Source organism: Saimiri boliviensis, chromosome 20 (assembly GCF_048565385.1).
Source record: "Saimiri boliviensis isolate mSaiBol1 chromosome 20, mSaiBol1.pri, whole genome shotgun sequence".
Lineage (NCBI taxonomy): Eukaryota > Metazoa > Chordata > Mammalia > Primates > Cebidae > Saimiri > Saimiri boliviensis.
Window position 1 is genome coordinate 10,529,748 of NC_133468.1, and position 23,125 is coordinate 10,552,872.

A 23,125-nucleotide genomic window follows, 5' to 3' on the forward strand; every position below is an offset into this window, starting at 1 on the left:
GGAAACTCTGCTGTGTCTTTGGGTCCTGATTTCTGGCCTACCCTGGCATCCTCTTCTTCTTTGCCTAAGCGCTCTTTTTCTAAAGTTGAACCCCAAACAGAAAGGACTCTGAGGCCATCTTGCTTTCGTTTGGGAGTGAATGCAGCAGCCGGGGGGTTACTGCGTGAGAGGCACTGTGTGAGCTCCTGGTGTGCGTCGTGTCCTTTGATCATCCCAGCACCGCTAAGAGGTCAGAACTGATGCGGAGGAGGCAATCCATTGCTGAGGGTATACAGCCAGGAGGAGAACAACTAGAACCCAGGCCTCTGACACCAAAGGCCACACTTTTGACCAAGGCACTGTGGCCCATCAACGATGCATGTTGACCACCACCACGAACCCTGAAGCAGCCTGGGCCTGCTGCTGGGGACTGAAGGGACACTGAGGTGATAACACCCACCCCTCCCCTCATCCCCGGGCTGAGTCCTTCATTCCTGACAACAGGGCTGAGACTCCTGTCTGCTATCTCTTAGATTAGCCCACAGCTATTTTTATTCTGCTCTTGCTTAGGGAAGAAACACAGCTTGGGCAAAGCCTCCAGCAGGGCCCCAGGGAAGACCACCGTTAGCCAAGGAGGAACACAGAACTTGCTTCAGTGTCTTTTTTCTGCCACGTACACACACTAACACAATGTACTGATGCCTTCTTTTCAGAACAAGCTTCAATGAATCTGTTGAAATAAAGCAAATTCTCATCTCCTAGTTTGGTGGGGAAAAGGTTTCGAGGACACGGGCTGGGTGACGGGAAATGGGACCCAAGAAGGAAAAAACAGGAAGCATGCTAGGGAAGCCGGGAAGAAGCAGGCTGCAGTGTGGGCAGCCATCAGTAACGTGGGGTAGGTGAGGAGCCCCAGCCACAGGGCAGTGGAGCCGATCAGGGTCCGGCGCTCGCCTGGGAGGCCTGCCTGCATTGCACATTTAACTTTTGAATGATGGCTGAGTATCCTGTAGATATGGTCAAAGCTGTAGGGACATGGATGACCTTGCCTTTGATACAAAGGGAACATGATGTGAGACATTTAAGCCTGAATAGGAGGGGAGTTGCTTGAGAGGTTAAGAGGGAAACCAAGACAATATGGCACCACATAGCCGGGAGCTTTCTGGAAGAACCAGTGCCCAACAGGGCCAATGACTGTGAGAGGTAAGAAAAGGGTGGGTAGGGGCAGGAGGTGGCCTCCAGGTAGGCAGCCTGAGGTCACTGAGGCCCTACACTCAGCTCTTGCCATGTGGCCTTGCTTGCCCTCCTCGGATGTGCCAGTATGCCCCTGCCTGACTCTAGCTGCTACCTCTGTGTGGAAGCCTCACAGAGGCTGCTCCGTACCTTTAATTCCTTGACTGTCTGCTAATCAAAATGTAACAGTAAAGCCAGGCACAGTGGCTCATGCCTGTAATCCCAGAACTTTGGGAGGCTGAGGCGGAAGGATTGCTTGAGCCCAGGAGTTTGAGACCAGCCTGAGCAACAAAGTCAGGATTCATCTCTACAAAAAAATAAGCAAAATCTAGCCAGGCGTGGTGGTGCACACCTGTCGTCCCAGCTACTTGGGAGGCTGAGGTTCGTAAATTGCTTGAGCCTTGGAGGCAGAGGTTGCAGTGAGCCATTATCACACCACTGCACTAGAACCTGGGCAACAGAGCAAGACCCTGTCAAAATAAAAGTAAAGTAGCATCTGAGCGTGCATTACTGTTTAACAGTGAAAATTAAGACCACTTAGGAAACATATTCCAAAACCAAAATATACATAAGCTTCATACATTTGTTTTTAAAAATCTGAAACCTACATATAAATATGCTTACGTACACATGCAGTGTGTGTGTGTGTGTGTGTGTGTGTGTGTGTGTGTGTATCTCCATAAGAGCATTTCAAATGGACTGATGAAGATGACCACACCTGCTGCAAGACTGTAGAGCAAATGTGGACACTGCCCTCTCATGGTTGAGCATGGAGAGGGCCCTGTTCTGCTTTGGGGAAGGATTAACCCTGGTGGCTGCTGGAGGTTGAAAGCTGTTATCAATGACATTTCAAAATGGGTCACATTTGACTCTATTTTCAGAAGGAGGCAAGTAAAAGAGGAATAAAGCGTCAAAGGGAGCATTTTTAGGGCATACAGAGCCCACGCAATTCCATGTTGTGAGGAGGATGTTGACAATTAGTGGGAAGCAGTAAAGAAAAATGTTAAGACAAGAAAATCCTAACTTGATAACATCCATCTGCTGCACTTACAGCTGGAATCTGAGTGGGAATTTCCCATCTGTGCTTTATTCTCAGCTTTAATTTAACTATAAATAAGACACATGTGTGCACAATCTGCTCTGAGTGTCTTTTGGGGCCAGGAATTGTTTAAGGATGATATACAGCCTACAAAGTGTATGTGTGTGTGTGTGTGTGTGTGTGTGTGTGTGCGCGCGCGCGCGCACGCACGCACAGTGTGGGTCTATACTTAGATCCAACTTGGAATCTACCCGTTAAGCTCGTCTGAGACGTGCAGCTAGTTTTTTACAACTTGGTCCCATGATGATCTGCCACTTTATAACTGAGGCCTTCACTCTTGACATCCTCTGCTCAAACACCTCCAACAGAACTGCTGGTGCCTGGCCCAACTTCTCCTGAAACACCTCTGCTGTCAGCGGCAGGAAACCTCAGCGCCCAGAGCCCTGGGGTGGCAGCAATTTAAAAGGCCATGGCAGGCCTGGTCTGAAGACAGCTACACTTGCTGCTTCATATTGTCTCTGGATTCTCAAGTTAACTCTATAAGGACCCATATGGATTATCACCTCCATTTTACATATGGGAAAACTGAGGCTTAGCAACATAAGGGAACTTGCCAATGGTCCTGTGGTCCACTAGCAGTGGAGCCAAATCTCAAAAGCAAGTGTTTGAGCCAAGGGTCAAAGTCTATATTCTTCCCACTTTCCCTTCAGCCTCCACACTGCCCCTCCCAGGTCCTCTGGGGCTATAAATAGTGGGAGAGACTGGGATTTCAAACTCGAGGTCAGCCAGGCCTGTAGCACAAGGAGACTCAGCACCTCCAATGCTGGCTTACCCTGGGCCTTCTTCCTCTGGCCTGGACAGAACTCAGGCTCACATGGTCTCAGCTTCTCACTAGCTTCTCCCTCCTTAGTTATACTTAGCTCTGGACATCAGAAAGGCATGTGCCAGCCCAAATCACTGCATGCCCCCAGGCCTGGCCAAGCTGCTATGGCAGAGAAAGGCATCGTTCATCCTCTTCAGATGTTGGTATGAGCCACTTCCAACATGGGCTGTTTTCTGTTCCATTTCTGTTTTTTTAAAAACACAGATGGAGTCTTGCTATGTTGCCCAGCTGTTCTCGAACTCCTGGGCTCAAGTGATCATCCTACCTCAGCCTCCCAAAATGCTAGGATTAGAGGCATCCCCACCACACCTGGTTGAACAGAGGCTGTTGGACCTTCCTTCCTGACAGTCTGTGAGATTTTATTTCCATGCTTCCTTCTGTTCCTCCTTGAGGGAGGAACCTTGTCTGGTTTACCAATGTATTTGCAATGTTCAGCAATGTCTAAAACACCCTGTGCATGGCAGCTGTTTAATAGTTCCTTGTTATTGGTTGGGAACAGAAAGAAAATAATTCTTTGTTGAATGAATGAATAAATCAATCAATCTAAGTTCATGTCCTAAAAATCTGGACATCAAAAAAGAGGGCTGGGCATAGTGGCTATAATCTCAGCACTTTAGGAGGCAGAGGCGGGTGGATGACCTGAGGTTGGGTGTTCCAAGACCAGCCTGGCCAACATGGAGAAATTCTGTCTCTACTAAAAAAAATACAAAAAATTAGCCAGGTGTGGTGGTGCACGCCTGTAATCCCAGCGACTTGAGGTTGAGACAAGAGAATCTCTTGAACCCAGGAAGTGGAGGCTACCGTGAGCCAGTATCACACCACTGCATTCCTGCCTCGGTGACAGAGCAAAGCTCCAGCTCAAAAAAAAAAAAAACGGAAAAGAGGAACACACATTCCCAGAGCGCCATCTTATAAAATCAAATACATTTTATTCTATTAAATAAAGTCAAGTTTATTCAAGGAATGACCAGGAGTTTTCATCACATTTCTCCCTACCTCTTCTCTCTTCCCTCCACCAGATCTAGCATTTAAGGGTACAGTGGGAGAGGGAGACAGGAGGGGCATCAGGTCCTGGAGGCTGGACTTTAAGTGCTCCAAGCGGTGGCCCCCCATAGTGCACAATGCGGGAGGGAGGCAGTTCCTATGTCCCCAAGGCGGCATCCCAGTCACAGGCCTGCCTCCCAAGGCTCTGTTCACCCTTTACAAGCCAGCCACTTGCAGAAAAGTGGGGCACTGTGTTCCATCCAATCTGCAGGCAACTGGCGCAGACAGAGGGGTGTGTGGCTCAGCTTGGCAGCCTAGAGCTCAGGAACCAGGACAGATCCTGATACAGGAGTTGAAAGGCCAGAACTGGCACCTTTGGGGTCTCACAAAAACGGAAACAGTCGCTTTTTCACGATATAGAGGACCGTAGCAAGAAACAGGGCCAGAGCAAGGAAGATGAGAAGTTTGTCTGTCAGCTCCCGGCGATTGTATTTTGTGATAAGCTTCCGACCCAGCTGGATGGTCCCCGACATGGACTTAAATTCTTCATTTGCATCCAGGATCGTTCGTGAAGAAGTGACTGGAACAAAAGAGGAAGGGGGTCCCACTCAGAGACTGCAGCTTGAGATCCAAAGACCTCAGTCTGCTGGCTGGGGTGCTGATAAAAACAGGCATTCTCAAGTGAGTTCCTCTGAGCTGGAATCAAAGCATGTGGAGACCAGTCAAGATGCCGACAAGGAAAGGCTCATCCTCAGGTCCCATCAGCTCTAGAGAGTGAGGCGGTTTGTTTGGGGGTCCCGAACATGAACGTCACTAGGGAGAAGGGCAGAAGAGGCTTGCTTACCCGGCCACCCGTTCAGCTCTCTGAACCAAGACACACGCTGCTCAGAACCACCAGCCACAAAACCAACCCAGGGATCGTGGGCGGGCACTGTGAGCTCTGTGTTGGGGCAACAGCTGAAGACACCAGAACCTTCCACCTGAGATGTGCCCTCCAGGACATGTGCTGACCAGACCGGCTCTTTGCAGGATCTCAAAAGGGCACGGGTGCACTGGGCTCTGCCACAAGCCCTCACACATACCAGTCCCTCAGGCCAGGGACACTGGCTGTAGCTTTAACAAGGTGACACCTAAGAAGAGGCCCATATCCCTTAAGGGATTGTTGTGTCTAGAGTCAGATGTATTTCTGAGCATGGGTATTTGGGCCTGATGTTGAGGGTAGAAGGTGTACCTGGCGAGGTTCTTCCTTAAAACATAGTGAGAACAGCTGTCGAATAAAATACATTCAGTGAAAAGGGAAAGCCTGTGAAGTGTATCCATTTAGGTAAGAAACAGGGAGATAAATAGTATTTCATTTTCTTAAGTTACAGAAGCTTGGAGGATCACAAGATATTTTTTTAAAAGACACTGGTAACAGTGGTTGCCTCTGGGAAGTGGACCAGAGTGCTGGCAGGTGGGGTCAGCTTTTGTGTCCCTCTTGTACTGTCCAGAACTGTGCTGGCCAATATGGCAGCCCCTAGACATGTGAGGCTGTTGTGCATATAAAACATGACAAATGCAAATGGATATATCAGTGACAGTCAAATCCACACAATGTTTCTGGTTTTGAGACAGAATCTCCCTCTGTCACCTAGGGTGTAGTGCAGTGGCGTGATCTTGGCTCATCGCAGCCTCCACCTCCTGGGTTCAAATGATTCTCCTGCCTCAGCCTCCTGAGTAGGGATTACAGGCACGTGCCACCATGCCTGACTTTTTTTTTTTGGATTTTTTAGTACAGACAGGGTTTTCACCATGTTGGCCAGGCTGGTCTCAAACTCCTGACCTCAAGTGATCCACCCACCTCAGCCTCCCAAAGTGCTGGGATTTCAGGCATGAGCCACCTTGCCTGGCCAAATCCACACAATGTTTCAAAGACTTAATATGAAAAAAGGAAGCTAAAATATCTCAATAATTGGTAATATTAGTTGTACACTGAAACTGTAATAGTTTACATATTGAGCTAAATAAACTCTTATTAAAATTAATTTCTTACGTTTCTTTTTACTTTTTAAAATGTGCCTACTAGGAAATTTAAAGTTAACATACGTGGCTCCTGTTACGTTTCTACTGGCAGTGCTGGGCTCGAGCTTTTTATCCTTCTCTATGTTGTATGTGTTACCTTTTCACAAATTAAAAGCTACTAAGTAAATAAGATACATTATCAGAGGAAACACAGCACCTTTTTGAAAGTGACGGATAAAAGGAGAAAAACAAACGCGCACAGAACAGGAATCCCTCTCCACTCTCTTTCTCCACGCCTGCCTGCTGCCATGTCAAAACCCTAAGAACGTGCTAAGTAAAAACCTCACAGGTCTTTTTTCATAAACTTTACTATTATGGAGAATTTTGAACCATCACAAAGCAGACAGCATAGTACCATGAAATGTCATGTGTCTACCACCCATAACCAAGAACCACCAACCTCTGAAATCCTGTTCACCCTCACCCCACCTCCCCTACTCCTACAACTGTGCTGCGAAGTCCAAACGCCATACTCCTAATAAGATTTCTGTTTCAAAATTATGGTCCTAATAGGCTTTTTAAATCAAGCTGAATTTATGAGGCATAAGGAGGGGGTTATTCTTCTGTATTCTTCTCTTTTTTTCAGTCGTTGTATTCTTCTCTTTTTTTCAATAGCTATCACTTCCACAAAATGGGCCCCAAGAACACTGGACCCTCTCAACACCCCAGAAACCACCAGCATATGTGTCTCCTTCCCACTGTTAGCAGGGCGGGCATCCTCTCACCACACCAGAGCATAAACGCCCTGGACTCAGAGGCTGAGTTGTCTCTCTGCTCCCTCGCTCTCCAATGCCTCACCCACAGGACACACTGAGAGAAGGCCGCTGGCTGGTTCTGAGCTGAAATGTTCAGGTAAGTTGTAAACAGAGAGTGACCATGGGATCGCCTGCTTGCTTTCCTTTTGCTTCTGCCTGTTTGCTGCACTGAAAACGAGTGGTTCAAAATTAAAGATAATTTCTAGAGGTGATAATGGTATTGTGGTTCTGGGGTTGTTTCTGCTTTTTCCCCAGAGTCTCCTATCTTCTAGAGAGATGTACTGAGATATTTATGGACAATGTCTGGGATTTGCTTCAAAATAATCCAGATAGGGGATGGGCTGAGGGCAGAATTGAAAGGAGTCTGGCTGGGGTAATGGGCTCAGGACTCAGGGCTCAGGGGATTCAGGATACCATGCTTTCTACTTTTGTCCATGTGTGCAATGTTCCAGAAGTGTTTCAAAGAGTAAACCCTCTTTTTCTGTTGTCTCATACTGAAGGACCCTGGAGAGGGCTGGTGCTTTTCTGTGTCACAGAGGAGACACTCTGGGAAAACTATTGGAGGGAACCAGAGGGTCTCAAGCAGTCTCTCCTGCAGCCTCTGACTCTCATCTTTTAAAAAGAACTCATAGGAAAAATAACGTTGGGGAGTATAATTGTAAACTAAGGTCCTAGCAGTCTTACCATCAGCCAATTCACCAAACATCCCGTGGAGCAACGATTCCCAAATTTACCTGGCCATATGGGTACCCAGAGCCCTTGCTGAAAATGAGATTCCCAGGCCCCTTACCCAGCTCTGCCAACGCCTTCTCTAGGAAAGGGCCTGGGGACCTCTGCTTTTCACTTGAGCCCCTGGGAATGCCCGCCCTGGGGAAACACTGATGGGGGTGTGGGGTCTTCTAGTAAAGAGAAATAAGAGCAGCATATCCCCACTATGGATAAGACCAAGGTGTCAAGTCATCTCAGGAGGAAGAAGCCCCCCAAGTCAGTGAACTTCGTGTGGGCCGTGGTGGAGGAGCCCAGGGTGGAGGTGCCAGGGCAAGGGCACTAGAGCAGCATCTCTGGGAGAAGCTTCCTACTCCGGGCTCAGCTTTACCTAGAGACTGCATGGCCTCCTCGCTCTGCTGGACCTGCTGGGCCATCATCCTGCTGATCCCCATGAGGCTCTCAGTGATGGCACTGGATGTCTGGGCCAGGCTCTCTTTGGTAGTTTTCCTAAAGTTCAAAGGAAGAGAAAGAGGAAGAATGGCAACAAAAGTCTCCCTTCAAGAAGGCCCCATATCCAAATGAAATCTCACTTTTTGCCTACCCAATTAGTATATATATTTTAAGTGATCACATTCAGTGCTAGCAAGGGTATGCTGAGACCCACACCCCTATGGACTGCTAGTAGGAACAGAAACCGGTGCTGCCTTCTGTAAAGCAATCTGCCAATGTAGGAGCCTTAGAAATGTTCATTCCTTTGAGTCAATCATCTCACCCCTGAAAATCCCTCCACAGGAAACATCCAAAATGCAGATAAAGCCTTATGTTCTAAGACATGCTCTGGTGTATTACTTACAACACCAAAACACTAGGAATGCAAACACACATAGGGGATAGTATTAACATACAATCTACGTACTATGTACTGTTAGAATTAGGCTTTAAAAATTTTCTTTTGTTTTTTTAATGAGCAAGTTTTGTGCTGAAACAGCAGAATATAAAATTTTATGTATGGTACAATTGTGACTTTGTAAGAAATGTAGAAGAAAAAATGAGAGAAGAGAATATACCAAAATGCTCATGAGTAATAAGATTCCATATTTTCAGCTGGGTCCGGTGGCTCATGCCTATAATCCTAGCACTTCGGGAGGCTGAGGCGGGAGGATCACCTGAGGTCAGGAGTTCAAGACCAGCCTGGCCAACATGGTAAAACCCCATCTCTAATAAAAATACAAAAAATTAGCCGGTGCAGTGGCACAACCCTGTAATCTCAGCTACTAGGGAAACTGAGGCAGGAGAATCACTTGAACCTAGAAGGTGGAGGTTAGGTTGCGGTGAGCCAAGATGAGCCACTACACTCCAGCCTGGGCCACAGAGCGAGACTTTGTCTCTTCGATATTTTCATTCTGTAATTCATACTTTATTTTACCAATTTACTACAAATAAGTATGCATTTCTTTCAACCTTTAAAACATTACTTATATAATAAAATTAAACACCAAGCTGAAAACAAGAAGGGATTCCCTACAATGGATTTGACACCTTGCTAGTTGTTACCTATTTTATTATGAGAGCCCAGAAAAACAAAAGAACAGGTACCTTTGCCTTAAGAGATCTCCCCCCTGAAGAAGTTCTGCTTTCTCTAGATTGTCGATTGCAATTTTGCAGGTAAGATTAGCTTTCCTCCATGACGTCTGATTGCTGGAATGAGAAGGTTCACATGTGAGTGTGTCTACTCCACCAGGCCGTAAGTCAATTCAGTTCACAGCAGTTCCCACCAACAAAGGAGTGTGGGGAAAGGCCATCCAGGCATGGCCTTCAGAGCCCATCCTACTTCCTGCCATTTCCTCCTCCTGGTCCCCAGCACCTGTTCTTGTTCAGGTCCTGATAACCCTCAACCAGACCCTGGAGGCCACCACAGGGAGGCTCTATAGCTGTCCCGCTGCATCTGTCATCCCAAGGGGCTGTGAACATGGTACTCCTCTGTGCACAGCTCCACAGTGGCTGGACTTCAGGGAGGCATACCAACTCTCCAACTGGGCACATAGGTCCCTCTTTTGCCCAGTTGCTTCTAAGGCTGTACAGCTATAGCCTGTGTATTCGTTCGTACCATCCCTTGAAAACCATGACTTACTCATCTCCAGTACCTTGAACAACCATTTCTGGCCCTTCAGCCGCTGAGTTCATATATATTGTAGAAAATAAAAACTCATGGCCAGGCACAGTGGCTCACGCCCATAATTAACGCACTTTGGGAGGCTGAGGTGGGTGGATCGCTTGAGCCCATGAGTTCAAGACCACCCTGAGCAACATGGAGAAACCCCGTCTCTACTAAAAATACAAAAATTAGCCAGGCATGGTGGTGGCACAGGCCTATAGTCCCAGCTACATAAGAGGCAGAGGAGAAAAGATCACCTGAGCCTGGGAAGTGGAGGTTGCAGTGAGACATGATGGTACCACTACATTCCAGCGCAGGTGACAGAGTAAGACGTTGTCTCAAGATTAAAAAAAAAAAAATCACAAAAAGCCAATCTTTCAAAATATTTCTTCAAGGTTTATTGTTCCTTCCATACTACAGACATGAATGACACAAACATGGTAGATAAGCAGAGCCCTGATTGCTATGGCTGATCTACATTCTTCATCTGCGCTCCCTAGTGGGTGATAACACAAATTTGGTGAACAGCTTTCTGGGGTTAGAAATGTGACAGATGGGTGTGGTGGCTTACAGCTGTAATCCCAGCACTTTGGGAGGCCAAGGCAGGTGGATCACCTGAAGTCAGGAGTTCTAGACCAGGCTGGTCAACATGGTAAAACCCTATCTCTACTAAAAATACAAAACTTAGCCGGGCATGGTGGTGGCTGCCTATAATCCCAGCTACTCAGGAGTCTGAGGCAGGAGAATCGCTTGAACCCGGAAGGCGGAGGTTGCAGTGAGCCAGGATTGCACTACTGCACTCCAGCCAGGGCAACAAGAGTCAGAATCCGTCTCAAAGAAAAAAAAAAAGAAATGTGACAGTTGTCAATAGACTACAAAAAAGCTGAGTCCCTCTAAGAATCAAACTCATACTTCAGAATTCTTAACGTAGCCAGCTCAAACCAATTGTGCGAATCCCTGGAAATACTAAAAAATCAAAACACAGAGTACATGAACTGACAACTGACAGGGTGGTTTTCTAATAGCACCTTTATGCTGAAGGTCTTAATGAGCACCCGCTCTGCCATTTCACACCTGCCACTTTGAAAGACTCCATTACATCCTGAAACAGTTTGCAAGGGAGTTCTCCAGAGTTCTGCAGGGCCTGGGATTCAGAGATGACTGAGAGGCCATACTTCTCCTCAAAGGCCACATTCATTCACTCATTTAAGAAAAAGACAAGCAAACAGATACTCGCTGTATTATGTGACAAGCATGATGACCCAAGCAAGCACAACTACTGTTTCAACCGCCAAAGTTTTGTTTTTTGTTTTTTGTGTTTTTTTTGAGACAGGGTCTCACTCTGTCTCCTACGCTAAAGTACAGTAGCATGATCACGGCTCACTGCAGCCTCAACCAAGCCCACTGCCCTCCTGCCTTGGCCTCCCAAGTAGTTGAGACTACAGGCACACACTACCACTCCCAGAGCTAATTTTTCTTTTTTTGAAATAGATGGGGTCTTGCTTTGTTGCTCAGGCTGGTCTTAAGCTCCTGGGCTCAAGCAGTCCTCCTGTTTCAGCCCCCAAAGTGCTGGGATTACAGGTGTGACCTACTGCACCTGGCCCCAAAGTATAAATTGACTGCTTTCTCTGCTCTGGTCTGTAACGCCACATCGTGGATGGCCATTCCCTGCTTTAAACCCATGCTAAGCTGAGTGTGTCTGGCATAACTTACTATACTTTATACAAGGGCTCCTCTGTACTCAGTGTTTATAATCTGAGTAGGCTTGGTGGCTCAGGAAAGCCAAAGCCATCATCACATAAAGTAATCGCAAAAGAGCCAAGCCCTGGATCACTGCCTGCCACTCATACAGCCCTCCCTGCTTACACGGGCCTCCCTATGCTTGTGTTTTTGCCGGTTAGTGTCTTCCTGACAGCTGACTGTTACATACGCAGCTGCTTTCAAGGAAGATGATGCTGGCAAATTGCTCAAATCAGAAGCAAAGCCGCAAATACAGATCTGGCAGAAGCAGAACCCTGAACAAGAGATAAAGAGAAAACCCATGGGAATGATGACTTAGCAGGAGCTTCAAAAGAGAATGATCTAGCCAGGCACAGTGGAGCATGCCAACTACTTTGGAAGCTGAGGTGAGCAAATCACGTGAATCCAGGAGTTCAAGGCTGCATTAAGCTATGACTGTCCAGACTGGGCAACAGAGTGGGACCTCATTTCTAAAATTTTTAATTTTTTTTGGAGACAGAGTCTCACTCTGTTGCCAGGCTGGAGTGCAATGGTGCAATCTCAGCTCACTGTGGCAGCCTCTGCCTCCCAGGTTCAAGCGATTCTCCTGCCTCAGTCTCCATAGTATCTGGGATTACAGGCGCCCGCCACCATGCCCAGCTCATTTTTGTAGTTTCTAATAGAGATAGGGTTTTACTGTGTTAGCCAGGATAGTCTCAAACTCCTGACCTTGTGATCTGCCCACCTCAGCCTCCCAAAGTGCTGGGATTACAGGCGTGAGCCACCACAACCCGCCAAATTTTTTTAATTTTTAAAAAATAAAAAAAATCTATTTTTTTAAGATGGAGTCTCACTCTGTTGCCCAGGCTGCAGTGCAGGGGTGCACTCTCGGCTCCCTGCAACCTCCACCTCCCAAGTTCAAGTCATTCTCCCACCTCAGCCTCTCAAGTAGTTGGGATTACAGGTGCCCACCACCAGACCCAGCCAATTTTTGTATTTTTAGTAGAGACAGCATTTTACCTTGTTGGTCAGGCTGGTCTCGAACTCCTGACCTCAGCTGATCCACCCACCTCGGCCTCCCAAAGTGCTGAGATTACAGGCATGAGCCACCACACCCGGCCAAAAATAAATTTTTAAGAAAGAGGGAGAATGATCTGAATACCTCAAATATGTTTGGAAAAATCCTCTTTATGATTGGTACAAAAGTCAAATGTGAAGGGAAAGGTACTGTTTCATGTCTGACAATTTCATTGGAAAAGTTAAACCTCTCCCCATTCAATAACAAGAAATAGCACATAGCTATAATTATATAATCAAGGATTAACACACACCTGCAATTATAACCTCAATTTCGGTTTTATTTTTTGACTTCAATTTTGTTTAACTTACGGTTTTTGTTGCATTTTTTTCTTAGATATCACCCCACTCAAAACCTTCTAAATTTTGGTCCACCTTAAGTAGGTCTTCTTTTTGTAGATTTTTTCTGTTGCCAATTATCTTTAGATAAAAAATGACCCTACATTATAAAAGCAGTCATATTTTTTGCTTAAAAATATACAACACAGCATAATGTTAAATATGCTTTTGTAAACTATGCACAGCTCCACCTGCTCAGATGGGCCCTATTTATCCCTTCCCCACTCGCCCGTATTGGTGGAATGTTCTCTCCCAATCAACAATGAGAATTATTGATTGGGAGAGAACATTCCACCTGTATGTAACTGACAATTGGCTGAGCATGGTGGCTCACGCCTGTTATCCCAGCACCTTGGGAGGCCAAGGTGGGTGAATCACATGAGGCCAGGAGTTAAGAGATCAGCCTGGCCAACACAGAGAAACTCCAGGTGTGGTGGCACACATCTGTAATCCCAGCTACTCAGGAGGCTGAGGTAGAAGAATTGCTTGAACCCAGGAGGCAGAGGTGGCAGTGAGCAGAGATCACGCCACTGCACTCCAGCCTGGGTAATAGTGCAAGACCCTATCTCAAAAAAAAAAAAAAAAAAAAAAAAGACACAATTAAGTCAGCATTAAACCAGATTAATCAGGCAAACACACGTGCAAGGCTCATAGGGAACAAGTGAGCCAGCAGAGGCCACTGGCGGGAGCAGGCCCTGCCTACCTGAGCATCTGCTTTTTGTGATTCTCCACTTCCTGGAGTAGAAGTTGTTTCTCTGACTCTTTGTCTTGCTCTTTAGCTGACTGTTCCAAGTCCTTTGAGGAAAAATAATCCATGTTAAAATGATTTCAAAAGTCAACATGAAAACAGAAGAGCATCTCTATTTCTGCCAAGGGCATAATAGCACTTGAAGCACCTCTTTAAAACAACACTTAGGAATGCTAAGTAATAGATAACACACATTCTTTTAAATATATAGCTAAGTCTGCATGAAAGTAAGGAAGATCCCTAGGGCCCAAAAGTGAGAAGGGAACAAGAGCTGGAACAGCCAGCCTGGGACTGACGTATGGCTGCCCTGACATCAGAGCTGCTACTCCTGTCATCTAGGGCTGGCCCGAAAGGAAAAGAAAAACAATGACGAAATACGAGCACAATGATCCCACACTTAGATATCATGGAATATCAAACTGCTGTTCATTTCCAGATACTCACAATTTCTGTGCCTATATCATTAAAGATCAGTAATAAGCAGTTTGAGCACTTGCAGGTTTGAGAGCTCATGTAGGGACAGAAAAATGAAGTCTTGGGCCATCTAAGGCTGAGGCGGGGAAGTTGAACTGAGATCACCACAAATCCAAGACCCGAAAAAGGTTACAGACACAGGAAAATGGTCTAGAAAAATGTCCATCCACCAGCACATAGTGAACACATGGATGCCTGACTTTTCTGCTATGCATTCCAAATAGAGGGGTTAAAAAAAAAAATCTCCCGGCCGCGTGAGGTAGCTCATGCCTGTAATCCTAACATTAATCCTAACATTTTGGGAGGCCAAGGTGGGCGAATCATGAGGTCAAGAGATCAAGACCAGCCTGACCAACATGATGAAACCCCGTCTCTACTAAAAATACAAAAATAGCAGGATATGGTGGCGTACACCTATAGTCCCAGCTACTCAGAAGGCTGAGGCAGGATAATCGCTTGAGCCCAGGTAGGCGGAGGTTGCAGTGAGCTGAGATCATATCACCCAGCCTGGACGACAGGGCGAGACCGTCTCAGAAAAAAATATATATATATATTCTCTGACCAGGGAGCTGCTCCTCCCACTGATCTAGGGTTCAGTTTATTTTCCCTGAGTGATTTGTGAAACTCCATGAGGAGAAATTTACATAAAAAGTGTTTCCAAACGGGATCATCCCAGGAGACCTGGCAGAAAGCTAATGCAAAAACCTCTGTAGAGACTTCACCTCAACCCAGCTGCACAAGGTCCCTCAGATAAAGTCTGCTGAAGATGAGTGCTCACAGTCCAAAATAACCAAACACCAAGGAAATAACCCACCAAGAGTGAGGGTCAGCAGATATACCCAGAAGTATTAAACCCCAAGAACTTTAGGTAATGGAACCATCAGAGAGACTATAATTAAAGATAGCATTACACCTCAAGTCACATTTTTTGGTTTACAGATTAAAACAGGTTCTAGCTTCAATCAAGCCATTGATCTGAAACATCACTGTATTTGCTCATTTATACACTAAGTTACTTATTTACTTATTTACGTATTAATTTGCACATGCTGGTTTGGAACAAGTATGTGTATCCACCATTTCAATAGCTCAGGGATGACTTTCAATTTATGCCCCCAAATATTGCTGATGTAGAGAATAAAAGAAATAATCAACTGTGACTGGAAAACTTTTACAAACGTCATCAATTATTTTCATAATTATTTGTTTAAAATCTGTATTCCCTACTAGAATATAAATTCTATAAATAAGGAGAGCTGTATCTGGCATTATACACTCCATATAGTCCTTGTGCCTGGCACATACTGGGCATTGAATCACTGAATGGAAGAATGAATGCATGGGGAAAAGGGAGGAATGAAAAGGGAGAAATGTACAATTTACTCATGAAAGATTGCCTGGAAGTTCTGTCAAAAAGAACCAGTGATAGTTCTGGAGAAAGGAAAGGGGGCGGGTAGAGTAGTTCTCAAATTCCAGTTTAAGAGCTATGTGTACAAAGACAAACACACAGATATTTATACAGAGTCAATGCCCAACATTTCCCACATGCAGAACACCCAATTTTGAGGATCTGAGGCCAATTCTCTAGTATCACACAATCTTGTTGGAAATACACAAAAAAGACATTCAAATAAAAGCTAACAATGGCAAGCAAACAGGAATCTTGTATTTATTTCTAGGTATACAAAGAGTATGTAACACTTAAGAAATACAGATTAAAACTGGGATGGTGTTATTCATTTACTGGCCATGTGCTCATTAGGTCCTTACTAGGTGCCATAATAAACATGTAAATGTAAATGCATTGGTATTTAAAAAGAACATGAAAATTCTCATACTCAAGGTAACAGGTGTAGCTGGAGAGTTGAAGTCAGGCTGAGTTGAAGAAAAGTCTGTCGGGGAATAAGTCAACTTTTTGTGTGTGTGAGAGAGAGGGACTTTTGCTCTTGTTGCCCAAGCTGGAGTGCAGTGGCACGATCTCGGCTGACCACAACCTCCACCTCCCAGGTTCAAGGGATGCTTCCTGCCTCAGCCTCCCGAGTAGCTGGGATCACAGGTGTGTTTTACCACACCTGGCTAATTTTGTATTTTTCGTAGAGACAGGGTGTCTCCATGTTCGTCAGGCTGGTCTCAAATTCCCAACCTCAGGTGATCTGCCCACCTAAGCCTCCCAAAATGTTGGGATTACAGGCTTAAACCACCATGGCCAGCCAAAATAAGTTAGCTTCAAAAAAAAAAAAAAAAAGTGGAACCAGTCCAAATAAATGCCCTTTGATACTGAACTGGCTAAAACAAAATTACAGCTATTTAAAAAAGAATGAGAGGGCAGGTGCAGTGGCTCACACTTGTAATTCCAGCACTTTGGGAGGCTGAGGCGGACGATTGCTTGAGTCCAGGAGTTCAAGATCAGCTTAAGCAACATGACAAAACCCTGTCTCTATAAAAAACACAAAAATTAGCTGGGCGTGGTGGCGTGCACCTGTAGTACCAGCTATTTGGGGGACTAAGGAGGGAGAAAAATCGCTTGAGCATGGGAAGTCAAGGCAGCAGCAAGCTGAGATTGTGTCACTGCACTCTAGCCTGGGTGACAGAGCAACACTCTGTCTCAAAAAAAAAAAAAAAAGAAGAAGAAGAAAAAAGAAAAATAAGGGCAATCTCTAATTACCAAAATAGAATGATTTCCAATATAAGTACAAGTTTTTAAAAACTGTGTGTTAGTATGCTACCTTTTAGATGAGAAACAGGGAAGAAATAAAATATATTTGTCAGCTAGGCACAGTGGCTCATGCCTGTAATCCCAGCACTTTGGGAGGCTGAGGTTGGTGAATCATGAGGTCAAGAGATCGAGACCATCCCAGCCAACATGGTGAAACCCCATCTCTACTAAAAAAAAAAAAAAAATACAAAAAATTAGCCAGGCATGGTGGTGTATGCCTGTATTCCCAGCTACGCAGGAGGCTGAGGCAGGGGAATCACTTGAATCAGGGAGGCAGAGATTGAAGTGAGCCAAGATCGCACCACTGCACTCCAGCCTGGGCAACACAGAGAGACTCCATCTCAAAAAAAAAAAAAAAAGAAAAAGAAAACTGATTTGTCATTTTAAATATTTAAGTAGAGAAACTCTAGAATGATACATAAGTAACAAAAGTGGTTACCTGTTTGGAAGAGGGAAACAAAAATCAAAACTGGGGCGTAATTGAGACTTTTCACTGAAAGTTGATACAGACAGACACCCACATAAAATATGTAAAAGGAACATCCTTTCAAAAATAAAAAATTAACATGATTAAATCAGTACTGGAGATGGAGACAGAAAGCAGTCAGCTAGGTATGGCAGCACTGTCAAAATTCTATAGTTAACTCCTATAGCAAAAATCACACATTTTCAAAACTGCCCTTGAAAATCTCTTAGGTAGGCAAAACACAGGACACAGACATACTGCTGCTCAGGGGTCCGACTGGCCAGCTTTTCCACCAGCTTTATAATACTGTCTTCCTCTGTTAAGCAACAACAGAGTTGGTGGTGGGCTTTGGAGGCCATGTTATGTGAAAAGTGCCCATCTTTTTTTTTTGAGACAGGATCTGGCTCTGTCACCCAGGCTGGAGTGCTGTGGTGCAATCTTGGCTCACTGCAACCTCCACCTCCCAGGTTCAAGCAATTCTCATGCCCCAGCCACCCAAATAGCTGGGATTACAAGTACGTACCACCACACTCAATTAATTTTTGTATTTTTAGTAGAGATGGAGTTTCACCATGTTGACTAGGCTGGTCTCAAACTCCTGACCTCAGGTGATCCACTCATCTCAGCCTCCCCAAGTACTGTGATTACAGGCATGAGCCACTGTGCTAGCCAAAAACAGCACAAGTCATATAGTTTGAATATTTGTCCCTGCTCAAATCTCATGTTAAATTGTAATCCCCAGTGTTGGAGGTGGGGCCTGGTGGGAGGTGTTTGGATCATGGGGGTGGATTCCTCATGGATGGCATAAGCCATCCCCTTGGTGATAAGTGACCTCTCACTCAGTCTCTCTCTCTCTTGCTCATGCTTTCATCATGTGAAGTGCCTGCTCCCTCTTTGCCTTCTGCCATGACTGGAAGCTTCCTGAAGCCACTCCAGAAGCAGAAGCTGAGATGCTTCCCACACAGCCCGCAGAACCGTGAGCCAATTAAACCCATGTTTAAAAAAAAATTAATTACCCAGCCTCAGGTATTTATTTATAGCAACGCAAGAAAGGCCTAATACAAAACCCCAATACCACAAGACTAGGTGCCACAAGACCCATCCAGGGATGGTGATATGGTTTGGCTGTGTCCCCAGCGAAATCTCATCTTGAATTGTAACTCTCACAATTCCCACATGTCAAGGGAGGAACCCAGTGGGAGGTGATTGAATTACAGAGGTGGGTCTTTCCTGCACTATTCTCATGATAGTGAAAGAGTCTCACGAGATCTGATGGTTTTAAAAACAGAAGTTTCCCTGCACAAGCTCTCTCTTTGCCTCCTGCCATCCATGTAAGACATGACTTGCTCCTCTTGGCCTTCTGCCATGATTGTGAGGCCTCCCCAGCCATGTCAGAAGTCCATTAAACTTCTTTTTCTTCTCAGTCTCAGGTATGCCTTTATCAGCAGCATGAAAACGGACTAATACAGATGGGCAGATCCATGACACCCACCTTGCCCTCACTGAAGGCACAGCAGTGGAAACATCTCCACTATTCAAATTACTACTTCTAAGAGACCTCCAAAAGTCTAGAGGAGCAAACATGTTTCACGTGCCGGTACCTCCTGACTCTCCTGGGTCCCATTAGGGCAGAATAAGTACTAGTTCTCTGCCAACCCAACATTAGGTCCTGTGGCTGCAGTGAGAAGAATCCCAGGAGAAAAATCAGGCATAAAAATGGAGAAAGTGGGCCAGACATGGTGGCTCACACCTGTAATCCCAGCATTTTGGGAGGCCGAGGTGGGCAGATCACAGGGTGAGGAGTTCAAGACCAAACTGGCCAACATGGTAAAACCCTGTTTCTATTAAAAAATATAAAAATTAGCATGGTGGCTCATGCCTGTAATCCCAGTTACTTGGAAGGCCAAGGTAGGAGAATTGCTTGAACCGGACCTGGGAGGCAGAGGTTGCAGTGAGCCAAGATTGTGCCACCGCACTCCAGCCTGGGCTACAAAATGAGATTCCATCTCAAAAACACAAAAAATAAAAATAAAAAATAAGTTTTAAAAAATGGAGAAAGTGAGACATCAGATTGAAATTACTAGAAACCCTCAGGAAATAAAGAAGGAAGAAGAAACCAAGAAACCAGAAAGCCATTAGAACAGTAATCAACTCTTAGAATAACCAAGAGATCCAGAGTTTCTTAAAAGAATGCAATCATCTCAAATCTGAAAAACTGAGGAAGAAGAATCACAAACAATCTAACGTAACTGCCTAGTGTCTCAAGTAAAAGGGCATGAAGAGGAGCTGGCAGGAATCTTTCCAAATAATGACAAGTTTGTAGGACTACTCATGAGGCTAACTAGAATCCAAGGAGCTAACCCTGGCCCTGTCCTCATGGAGAAAGCCTACACAGGATTCCAGGATACAAATGAACACATCGTTTTAGATGTGTAGACACAGTCATCCTTCCAACTCCTGAGTTCCGGCCCTGGGCCTGGGCCATTCCTATTCACTTTGAGGGACCGCTGTGGGCCCCTCTACCCATGAGCTACATGCAGGATCCTTGGGTGCCCAGATGAGGGCTTTAAAATACGAGCCCTCCATGGTCAGGTCCATAACCTGTTTCCTGCCTTTTTCTCAGCAGCCCCCAGACCCATGAAACTGCGGTCTTCACCTTCTGATTCTAATCTAGATCCTGAACTTGGAAACAATTAGAACCTGGATCCAAATTCTGTCTGAAAGAAACAGAATAGGCTGGGCTCATGCCTGTAATTCCAGCCCTTTCAGAGGCCAAAGCTGGAGGACTGCTCGAGCCTGGGAGTGTAAGACCAGCCCAAGCAACATAGTGAGACTCCATCTCTACTTAAAAAAAAAAAAAAAAATTAGCTGGGTGCAGTGGCTCACGCCTGTAAACCCAGGCTGAGGTGGGCGGATCACTAGATCAGGTGTTCAAGACCAGCCTGGCCAACATAGTGAAAACCTGAAAACCCATCTCTACCAAAAATACAAAAATTAGCTGGGCATGGTGGCGCACACCTGTGGTCCCAGCTACTTGGGAGGCCAAGGCAGGAGAATCACTTGAACGTGGGAGACAGAGGTTGTGGTGAGCCGAGTTCATGCCACTGCACTCTAGCCTGGGCAACAGAGCAAGACTTCGCCCCCCCCCAAAAAAAAGCTGCCACTCGTTGACACAGCTGGCAGTGTTCTGCATGCAAAAGTTTCTCGTTTTTACCTGGAAAGCAGGTTAGTACAGAGTCGCCCTCACTGTCTAAGTGTTTACTTCTCCCATCAGCTGGTATCTGAAGAACCCGGACGGCTCTCAAGCAGAGGATATACCCAGGACTGAGCCCCCTCATTGGCTGAACTGAGATACTCAGCATCTCAGTTCTTAGAATACCCACCTGTATTCTGTGATGCAACTGTTGAAATTTCTCTTTTACTTTAGTGTTCAGTTCAGTAAGAGAACTTAAGGGTCCTGAACAATCACGGATATCCTAGGAGAAATTGAACAGATAAGAGGCCTTTCTCAAGGCAGTGAAATGAAATGACACCATCCATAAAGTCAGACTTGGTTTAGACCAACTAATATTAACGTACTGACTGTAATTCATCCTGATCTTTGCTGTTTACCTCTGCAACATGAGCAAAAACATTATCATTTACATTTTTCTCATTCCTCTTTAGATTAATGTTGAATTACTATAAAAGCCTAGAAAGAAACACAATTGCTTTTACCTAATTTTTAGTTCCTAAATTTTAACAAAATCTTATGTGGCCAGTATGAAAAAGCTTAAAACAGCTCGTATGCCCAACACGAATGGACATGCAAAAGCAATACTATAACTTCAGAACCTGAGATCCTTCCAACTTGAAGATCAGGATGCTTAAATATCTGGCATCATATGATGAGATTAACTTCTTCAGTATGATTTGACAAACCATCAGTGATAAGTCAGAGTGTTTATATAGACATGTTTAAGGGCAGATTTAGAATCTGTTCCTGAATATTCAGCAACAGATTCAGCAACAGCTGGTGCCAGGTTTCAGAGCAGGCTCTGGAGACAGACCATGTGGATTCTAATCCTGGCTGTAGCAACTTACTAGTTGTGTAAAGTTACTTGGAAAAGTTATTTAAATTCTCTCTGTCTCAGTTTAAATTCTCCCCCTCATCTCAACACTACTTACCTCACAGACCATAGATCATACATGCATGTAAAGCACTTAGCAGAGCCATGGAACACAATAAGAGTGCAATACATCCAGCTATAATCAATCTTTCTCATCAGGAATCACAAAAACCCAAATGTTAGAAAGAGTACAGAAGGGTGCTTAAGCAATTTAGATTAAGAGAAAATGCAATTTCATTTGTATGAAACTTGTTTATTTTTCTATAACTGACCCAGAAGTTCTGTAATGTGTATGTCAGAGAAGTGAAGTTCAGTTAAGTTTTAAATATCTCCATCAAATTTCAATTTTTCTCTGGCTTACTCATTTAAATACACTTCTTTGCACCGTCTGATAAACTACGAATTTGGTTTATTCTGCATCTGGTTTATCTGGGGAGCCCTACTTTCCTGCACTTTTGCCACACCTTGTTACAAACTCATTCTGAGTCTACATCTAATGTTTAGTGACTTTGTTGAAAATTATTTGCTTTAAACCAAAGTTTAAAACTCTTGGTTTCTTTTTGCTAAACTCATGGAACCGTGTCTACGTTCTTAATTCTTGCCTACATCAACTCGTTTATCTTATCTCTACCCTTAAATGGCTTAAGGCAAAACATCTCATTTCCTTTCCATACAAACAGATTAACATTCTAGTTGTTTTTCCTAGGCTGACTTTCCCAGTCCAGGTCCCAGTTTTGCCATTGACCCAGATCTGCCTTCTAACCTGGGCCTTGGCGCTACATTCGATTTCCTCAAGCATAAAATCACAACGACCGCCCACGTTACTTTGGTGCCTCCCGTGCCAGGTGGCAGGGGGCGGGGCTTGCGGCCTCCCGGACGCTACTAGGTGATGGGAAGCAAATATCGGAAGGCGGGGCCAAGCAGGGTGGCAGGTATGCTATGAGGTGGTCACGGGCGAGGCGACTAGGGCAGCAAGTGGAAGGGGCAAAGCCGAGCCGCGAAGCACGGATCAGAGGCGGAGAACGGTGGGGCGCTCTGGAAATGGGCGATCCAGCAGCACTCGAAAGGAGGATCAAGGCCAGCAGTCACGGAGACACGACCAAATGGGGACCAGGGGGTAGCCGGCCATGGGGCGGAGCCAGTGACCTGAGAAACCAATTGAGGAAAGTTCCAGAGTGACACTGCCAGGCTCATAGACCAGCAGAGCTTGGGTTAGGGCTTCTGGAGCCCGGCAGGGGTCTCGGGATCAATACCTGAATAAGGGCCTTCACCTCCAGGTCAAATTTGACAATTTCTTGATTACAGATCCGGACGTGGACATCTTGGGGAGCCGCCATGTTGGGGACGGGCGCCGGCTACGGGCAGCGGCAGGGCCCAAGTTCAAACGCGTTTTCGCACCGCCTTCTTTCCTTCCCCGGCCAGTCTCGGGGCAGCGCCCCCTAGAGACCGCCGAAAATGGCAAGCGAGGCTCCCTGCTTAGAGTTGAAACTTTACCTGACACGTGGAGGGAAATCAGCCTCTCTTAGTATGACCCTAATAACATGGAGAGGAGTAGAAGAGGGAATATCAAGAACGCTTCACAGTGATCTCTTCCCAACTTCCTTCTGCCAGGCATTCTGATAACTACGTATTTTTTGCATAGAAAAAACAAAGATGGGAAGAAAAGTATCCATTGGGATGTCT

At 45.5% G+C, this 23,125-nt stretch overlaps 1 protein-coding gene across 3 annotated transcripts; it reads right to left on the minus strand.

Annotated features, from left to right (window-relative positions):
• Positions 1–4,040: 4,040 nt before the first annotated feature.
• Positions 4,041–22,798, minus strand: BNIP1 (BCL2 interacting protein 1). Of its 3 annotated transcripts, XM_074390646.1 has the most exons (9): positions 22,696–22,796; positions 20,717–20,809; positions 16,387–16,437; positions 15,990–16,065; positions 15,063–15,064; positions 13,633–13,724; positions 9,236–9,337; positions 8,028–8,146; positions 4,041–4,695 (listed from the first exon to the last, which is right to left on the minus strand). In XM_074390646.1, exons 1-9 carry the CDS (start codon positions 22,777–22,779, stop codon positions 4,499–4,501), a joined length of 816 nt encoding a protein of 271 aa, XP_074246747.1. In that variant the 5' UTR covers positions 22,780–22,796; the 3' UTR covers positions 4,041–4,498. The 3 variants fall into 3 exon arrangements, with proteins under 3 accessions (XP_074246747.1, XP_003936189.1, XP_010344947.2); XM_003936140.3 differs by lacking the exons at positions 15,063–15,064; positions 15,990–16,065; positions 16,387–16,437 and having other exon boundaries at positions 22,696–22,798; XM_010346645.3 differs by lacking the exons at positions 4,041–4,695; positions 15,063–15,064; positions 15,990–16,065; positions 16,387–16,437 and adding an exon at positions 6,732–7,099.
• Positions 22,799–23,125: the final 327 nt, after the last annotated feature.